Below are 8148 nucleotides of genomic sequence, written 5' to 3' on the forward strand. Positions count from 1 at the left end.
CTGCACAGCTCTTGGGAGAACATAGGTTCCTCCCAGACATCAGCAAATATCCCTGCAGAAATGTCAGTGACGCAAAACGTTCTGAAACCCTGTGGCTTTGGTGATGATGTGGGATATTTCTGTCTCTGGCTTGGCGAGAGGATGACAGAGATCCCAAGCCAAATCACCACCACGCTGCAGTGAGAGGCTCAGTCACACTGCCCCTTCTTTTGCCCCTCAGCAGGGAGTGTTCCCAGTGCTGCCCTTGCCACTGCCTTTGGGAGGCTGTGTGGCAAGTTGTGGCAAGGAACTAACTCAGTTGGGAAGTAATCCTTTATCCTGCCAGGTCTGTTTTCAGCGGGCACAGAAAGGGACCTTCCTTTCCATCCACACCTAGATCAGCTTACAGCAGTAGTGAAATGGCAGCATTAGACCACTGTCACCTGTGCTTTGCCAGGACACTGTGTGAGTTGGCAAGGAAGGGCAAGATGCCTGAGCCTGTGAGAAGGGGTTGGTTTCTTTACAGTGGCATTTACTGAGTGTTTTGAAATGGGTCCTTTTGGCTTGGTTACCTTCAGCAGCCACCTCGGGTCACCAGGAGCAAATACTGCCCAGGGCAGGGGATTACCTCATTCAGCTCTGGAGTAACTGAGCTGCTCCCAGCTGTCATAGGCAGCAAACCAGCTCAGCAGAAAAAAGTCCTCCTCCTTCAGTGGTTCAGTCCTTCAAAATTTGCCTTCCATCAGGTCCACTAACTGAAGCACAAAGCATTGCATGTCCCTCAGGGTGGAGGAGAAATCCCAGGCCCCTGCTTGATCTGTTTTTATTCTTTGAGGCAAGAATGTTGTCCACATTTTCCTTTAGGTCTGCACATCTCTGGGAGCCAAAAGATAATGAGGGAAGCCAGGGTGTGGGATCTCTGAGGTCTGAGTCTGGTAAAGTCATCAGCATCTTGGACTTCACACTACTGTAGTTCCAGATACAAAGTCCCACGCCAGGGTTTTGTTCTACACCTGGGAGTAGCATTGTTGTGTCTGATTGTCTCCCTGTTACTCTGTGGTGGTACAGAATGTTCCTGTTCTTGTCGCAGCTTTCACTTGGGCTAACGGACAGGACTGAGTATGAAGAGTTTTCAGGACAGACATTGGACTGTGTTGTTGCCGCATTAAATGCATTTAATTCTTTTTGTCCTGGGTTGCTCAAGAAATTGGAATTTTTTTGGTGATAGCATCTGAGCTTTGCCTAGCAGTGATATCAGACCAATACTCATGTCACTTATTTTTGTCCTATTCTACAATAAGTTTTGAAGATTTAAGTACTCTGTTTTTCTGTTTCTTAGGGATTTTTTTTTTCCCTTGGCAGGACTAAGAAATTACTTCTTTTTTTTCCTGAGACCCTGTTTGAGCCTGTATCTCCTGTCATCTGCTGTTGTTTCTTTATTAAAATAACATTCTCACTGGGTGCTGGATTTATTTGTAGAGCAGTATGGTGCGTGGAGCTTTCTCATGCAGCACACCATAAGATTTGTTTTTTTCCCCAGCCTTTTCTCTTGCAGGTGGTATTGAACTTTTGCGTGATTGGTTTATTTGCTCACTAGCACATTTGGTCTGACTTCTTTCTGTAGAATCTGAACTCTATTTTCTGGAAGTTTTTGGAGTTACTCTATTTTATCTCAGCAGGACAAAAACCACTCTGCAAACCTAAGACTATTGATACTTCTTAACAATGAAATCCAGACAGCAAGCTGTTTTTCAACAGATGGTTTTTCAATTCAGATTAGTGAATGGTAAATTTAACTGCTTTTAAATGGCTGATGGATCAAGTGCGCTATTTGCCATCTCTTATGGACACAAATCCTGCTGAAGCTCAGGTACCTCCTGGAACAGCCAGCTTCAAGCGAGAAATCTGCAGGGCTGATTCTCTGAAGTCATGCTTGGTGTTGTTTGGTTGTATTAGTCTTTAGATCTGCTGCTCAGTTTGGTGGCACAGCCTTGCAGTCCTTACTTAGACACGGTTGCTGGCACACACCTCTAGATAACCTGCTGACAGTTGTCAAGAGTGGAATCCGGATGGAGAAGTACTCAACAAGCAGAGCGCAGTGCCTTCCTTTATAGGATCTGTGCAGAAAAAGCACCTCATACATCCACCTCCTGCTCTGGCGCAGGCTCTGAGGACTCCTGCTCTGGCGCAGGCTCTGAGGACACCTGTGCTGGCAAAGCAGGGGGGACTGAGGCTGTTTCAGGGAGAGCCTGGGGGCCAGCACGTGTTTGGCCCAAGAAAAGACTACCAGTCAAAGTGGCTCGTTTTGCAAGCAGGCCGTGCCTCGTCTTGTGTGCAGGATCAGTGTAAACCTAAAGGTTGCTGCTATGACATAAGATGTTCTTTCTACCTGATGCGGTCACCAAGTGGAGTCTTGCTGTGCAGAGCAGCCAGCGCTCACACAGTTCCTCTGAGATGAGGGGCTCGAAGGAGAGCAGGAAGAGCCCCCGGGACTTGGCTCTTACAGCTGCTGTGATGTTGTGGGAAGGTTCATGTGAAATTGCAGTGGTAGCCGGTTCAGCTGGGCAGAGCTGTTCCCCAGGGAGTGATGAGCACTGTCTGGTGTGAAACTGTGAGTGATGCCAATGTCTCTTTTGCTTGTTGCAGAGGGGAAAGATAGCATTGGATGTGATCTTCTGCTCAACCCTCCAGGAAGTTCAGACCAGGAGGAAGAGGAGCAAGAAGCAGACAACTTCATGTTTGAGTTCTCAGACAAGCCACTGCTTCCCAGCTATAACCTCCAAGTGTCAGTGTCTCGGGGGTGAGTATCTTTTCCCAGAGCAGAGAGCATTTGGGTGACATTAATGCTGGGCTGGAGAGCGAGCTCACAGAACAGAGCCCTTGAGCTTGTGAGGCTAGCAACAGTACAAGAAAGCCTTAGGCTGCTCTCCAGGTGAGAGATAACATGAAATATAAAATTCATACCCGCCTGGGAAACTTTGAGAGCCCAAGCTGACTGTGTGCTAAGGAGACAGGCCATACAGAGTTGCACTTGTGTCCTGTAGACCAGAAAGCACTCCTCCAAAGGAGATGATACCTTTATCCCTGTTCTGCAGGTAGAGACTGAGGAATGGTGCTATTGTAGCTTCCCCAGAAGGAGCAAATTGCTGCTGCTGCAGCAGTAACCCTCTTGTGGCACACTCCCTGTCATGATCCATCTCATAATGAAGCATTGGACAGACTCTTACTTAGAATAATGTGAAGGTAGAAACGACACTTTGTGAGCCCCAAGTCAGAGAAGCAAGTAGAAGGTACAGGGTAAGATGGAATTTGTTTGACTGATTGTGTGATCCTCCCCCTCTACTCTGCCCTGGTGAGGCCGCATCTGGAGTGCTGTGTCCAGTTCTGGGCCCCTCAGTTTGAGAGGGAGGGAACTGCTGGAGGGGCTCCAGCGGAGGGCTGCCAAGATGATGAGGGGACTGGAACATCTCCCTGATGAGGAAAGGCTGAGAGAGCTGGGTCTGTTTAGCCTGGAGAAGAGAAGACTGAGAGGGGATCTCATCAATGTCTACAAACACCTTAAGGGCAAGTGTCAGGAGGATGGGACCGGCTCTTTTCAGTGGTGCCCAGTGACAGGACAAGGGGCAACGGGCACAAACTGCAGCACAGGGAGCTCCATCTGAGTACGAGGGAAGAACTTCTTTATCTTGGGGGTGACAGAGCACTGGCTCAGGCTGCCCAGCGAGGCTGTGGAGCCTCCTCTGGAGACATTCACAACCCGCCTGAACGTGACTCTGTGCAACCTGCTCTAGGAGAACCTGCTTTAGCAGGAGATTGGACTGGGTGATCTCCAGAGGTCCCTTCCAACCCCAGCCATTCTGTGATGCTGTCATTCTGTGATTCTCAGAGGTCCACCTCTGAGGTGGTCACCTTGGCTTCTTGTTGCAGTCAGCAAAGACTTGACGGCAGGATTTATCCAAATGAGGGCAGGAGTAAACATCGGGCTGGTCCTTGGTCCTCTCCCCCAGAGTTAATGAAAAGAGGAGAAAGAATGAGGGACTACAGGTGAGGGAGACCTATACATGGGGGAATCAAGCAAGGAAAGACCCCTTTGGTTTCGGAAAAGACGGGTTTAAGGGACGACTTGTTTAACACAAAACTGAGAAGCAGCACAGGTAAAGCCAAAAGGAATAGCTGTTTTTGTGTCATCTGTCTGATGCCTGCTGTTCTGTACCACAGGTGGTCACAGGCTTGGTGTCCCCTTCACAGACAGCAGCATATCAGTCATTTCAGCTCCTTGAGGTTAAGAGCAGCTTGTGTACCTTAGGTGGTGCTTTTCCTTCAGATTCAGGTTAGAGACACTGGGTTGGAAGCAGGGCCTTGTAGGAATGCAGTCAGCGTCTGGCAATGTGCATCTCTTGGGGTCCTGCTGCTCATGTTCCTGCAGAGTTCTGGCTGTGCGGCAGCATGGCAACCTGCATTGCTTGGGACAGACCTGGCCGCCCTCAATGAGCAGGCGGGGGTAGTAAAGGATCTCCCCGTGGTGCAAACCTGCTGCAAGCCTCCCTCTCTCCTCCTTCTGATGCTGCTCCTAGCCCTCTTTTTCTCCAGCAATGGGCAGCAGTGGCTTGCATTGATGGGTCCCAGTAGACTTGTTTCCCCTCCATCGTGGGGAAGGCTACATCAGGGCACAGCACTGGAGCGGTCCTCACTTCTCCACCCCTTCTGACACCATGGCTCTTGGATTTGCCAGGATTGCAGTGGGGCGAAAGGTGACTTGGAAGAGGCAGCAACAAAAGTGCTACTTTTCTGTTTAGTGAGTTTCTGTGCCTGCCAATTTCTGTCCATCCAGAGGGACACATACGGCACCCAGGAGAAATGGCCGGGTAGGAAACGGAGCCTCTGGTGTGGCATTGCTGGGTGGGGATGCTGCCGGGACACCTTTGGTGGCATACCTTCCACACCGATGTTCCTGTCCTGAGTGCTTTAAAAAGCTGTGACCCGCAAAATAGTGATCAAAGCGAGGTGCATCTCTGAGCCTGGGTCCTGTACGTGTGGTCTGCCCAGGCCCCGTGGAAGAGGACCCCATGGAGAATAGTGCCTGGGCCTCAGCAGCGGCGCTGTGTCGCAGGGAGGCAGTGAGGTGGGCATACTCCTCCACCCCTAACCCACCATCCCCTTGCTGTCCTTGCAGGCCCTGCAACTGGTTCCTCTTCTCCGATGTGCTCAAGCGGCTGAAGCTGTCCTCCCGCATATTCCAGGCCCGCTTCCCACACTTTGAGATCGCCACACTGCCCAAGGCGGAGTTCCAGCGTCAGGTCTCTCTCAGCCAGGTGCTGGCACAGGAGGAGGTACAGGAGAGTCCCGAGCCGGCACAGGGTGCTGCAGAGACAGTGGGGCTGGTGCACTACGACAAGCTGTTGGGGAGACTCTGCTGCTCCTCCCAGCACACAGACACCTGCTTCTGCACTGGTGCTGGTAGTGGAAGCTCTGCAGCTCAGCCCAGCTGTGCCCAAACCCCACTGCTGGTGGCCAGTGAGCTGTGTCCAGCTTTAGTGCCTGGCAACCCTGGCTGTGGGGCAGCTATTTTCTGTCTGGCTTCACCCTTGGGAGCAGAGTGTGCATAATATTTGTTATTTGTTTCTTTTGGAAAGACCCATTTTACACCTGCTTCCCTACGCCCCAGCCCAGGTGCGCTCCAAGGCACAGGGATGGCTTAGCCTCTGTGCGTGCCCAGGATGTACCTGTATCCTGAAACTGCTCCTGAAAAGATGCAGAGAGGCTTTAAAGAAGGGAACGGGGAATGAGATGGGAAGCTGGAGTGCAAGAAATAAGCCGTGGATTTATAACTAGGTCCATGTGGGTACTGGTGCCGATCAAAGCCACTTCAGAAGACTGGAAGTCCAAAGGTCACAACAGGAGGCTAAAGGAAAAGGCAAAGGCAAAACTGAGTAGAAAATGGCCCAACTGTGTTGGCTGGTGAGAGCAGAAAGCCCCAAACCAAAACTAGATATCCAGGTCAGCAGCAGACATTTAGCAATGAGAAGTAACACGGCTGAGCAACTCGGTTGTTACCTACCCCTGCCTTGACCATAGCAGTGCGCAGGATGCCAGCTCAGCTTTTTGATATACTGCAGGCAAAGTGGTGCTGATACGAGGAGCCCGAGAGCCACACAGCAGAGCCAGCAAGATTCCTGAGAGCCTCGCAGCACAGCACCAGGCCGGTACCTGAATGTACTCCAGCCTGATGAAAAGAGCTGCTGGTCCAGGGATACAAAACCTGTTTTGATCCCTGCAAGCAAAGCATTGCCTGGGTATGACTTTCAGAATGAGAGGCACAAGGCCTGTGATTGCTCCTGGCAGGTCATTCACATGGCTGTAGAAGAGACCAAGGGCAGCAGGAGTGCACTGGCAGTGGGAGTAGAAGGAAAGTCTTGATCACGCACCACTTTGGGGGGGGGAGGACTTGACCACAGATGGGGTGCAGCACTGCACTTGCTGCCATTGACAGGTGAGCATTAGAGCAGGGGAGGAGGGTCTTACGAATGGAGGGGCAAGTGGCTAATGTACATGCTCCCACCCCCCCCTACAATGGGGAGGTTCCCTGGATACCAAGGTGAGGAGGCATGGTGCAAGCATTAGGTAAAACAGACTTAAGATTATGATACAAATTAAATGCTCAAAGTCCTTGGCTTGAATAGCAGAGAGGTGAGTGGGAAGGCAGCTTGAGGTAGTCAAGCCAGACAGCCGGCTTGCTGCCAGCATCAGCCCAGGGCTTGCCCCAGCCAGTGCTGGGACACCCTGGTAACACGTTGACTCAAAAAACGGATCCCAAGGAGCGAGGCCAGCGGAGGCCCCATCTGGCTGGGAGCTGGAATGCCAGCGGCATGGGCAGAGGCCGAGGGCACAGGCTCTGCTCAGCGTGGAGAAGAGGGAGCACAGGGGCTCTCCAGCTCTGCCTGCTGGCGTGGGCCTTGCCTGCACGGGTCTTTCTGCCAGGGTGGAGCAGGCACACATGAGCCCTGGGGGAAAATGGTCAGCTTTTATTGGCCTCAGAAAGCACGCAGGGCCCAGCAGAGGCTGGCACCACGATGTCCTCAGGGCAGCTGAATGCGTGGGGCGCAGTCCCGGCAGCCATCCCTCCAGTGCCTCCCTGCACTGCTCCTTCCGCATGCAGCACGGGCTCAGGGGCAGCCGGCACCTTCATGGTCCCCGCTGGCAGCAGGGCGCTGCTGCTCTCGCTGTGCCTTGATGCAGGTACAGCAGAAAGCCCTGCGCAGAGCCCTGAGCACCCTGCGCAAGAGGGAGGGCCGTCGCCGTCGAGCTGGGGTGTGCGGCAGGGCGGCGATGCCTGTGGAAGAAGGAGAGCTGTAGGCAAGGGGCTGGGCAGGTAATGGGCAAGGTCCTGCCTGCTCCCCACCACCGAGGGCTTTCCCCAGGGAGGGGTGTCCAGGGAACGGCCAGCCCCTCTGCACGCAGTCCTGGCGCCCTGGCCTGGGTGCAGGCCGCCGGGACAGCCGGACCGGGCCTGCCCTTGCCGAGGCAGCGCTCGACTTGGACGTACCTGGGTCATCCTTGGGCTCATCCCTGGAGCCGGAGCAGGGCAATGTGTTACCACTCTGCTCGGAGGCTGCCTGGCCCTCCGGGGGATCAGCGTGGGGGTCCTGGAAGAGCTCCGGGCTGATGTCTTCCCACTTGTCGTCCTCCTTGGCCAAGAGCCCTGGCGCCTCCTATAAAAACATGAACAACAAAGGGAGAGCTAAGCATCCGCCACTGGATGCGGGGAGAAACAGGCGCTTGGGGATGGGGTTTCGTGGTAGGCTTGGCAGTGTTAGGTGTCGGGTTGGCTGGGCTTACGGTCCTGCAGCCAGAGGAGGGCTGCGTGTCGCCTCTGTGCTGGGAGGTCGCCTGCACGGGGAGAGCAAGACTCAAGGCGTGGGCAAGAGGGTGGTGGTGGTGGTGGGGAGGAGATGGAGAGGATGTCCACCAGCCATGTCCCTGCCACACATGCCCTGGGCGCCGCGCCTGCCTCCGGTACCTGGGGATGCTCGGTGCTGGCCACGCGCCCCTGGCTCACCTGGTGCCAAGGCTCCCAAGGCAGGGGACAAGTTGTCTCATTGTCTTCGTTCTCTGCTGCTGGGGCAAGGTGTGGTGTGGCGGTGTCGTCCACAGCATTTTCAGGCAACGAAA

At 53.5% G+C, this 8148-nt stretch overlaps 1 protein-coding gene across 1 annotated transcript in view; it reads left to right on the top strand.

Moving 5' to 3' along the window:
• Positions 1–5587, top strand: part of BCORL1 (BCL6 corepressor like 1) — a 28559-nt gene extending 22972 nt beyond the window's left edge. Inside the window, 2 exon segments of the mRNA XM_040614057.1 lie at positions 2626–2779; positions 5153–5587. Of these exon segments, the coding sequence (XP_040469991.1) occupies positions 2626–2779; positions 5153–5585 (587 nt within the window). The 3' untranslated portion in view covers positions 5586–5587.
• Positions 5588–8148: the final 2561 nt, after the last annotated feature.

The sequence above is a fragment of the Falco naumanni genome, chromosome 14, assembly GCF_017639655.2.
Source record: "Falco naumanni isolate bFalNau1 chromosome 14, bFalNau1.pat, whole genome shotgun sequence".
Classification (NCBI taxonomy): domain Eukaryota; kingdom Metazoa; phylum Chordata; class Aves; order Falconiformes; family Falconidae; genus Falco; species Falco naumanni.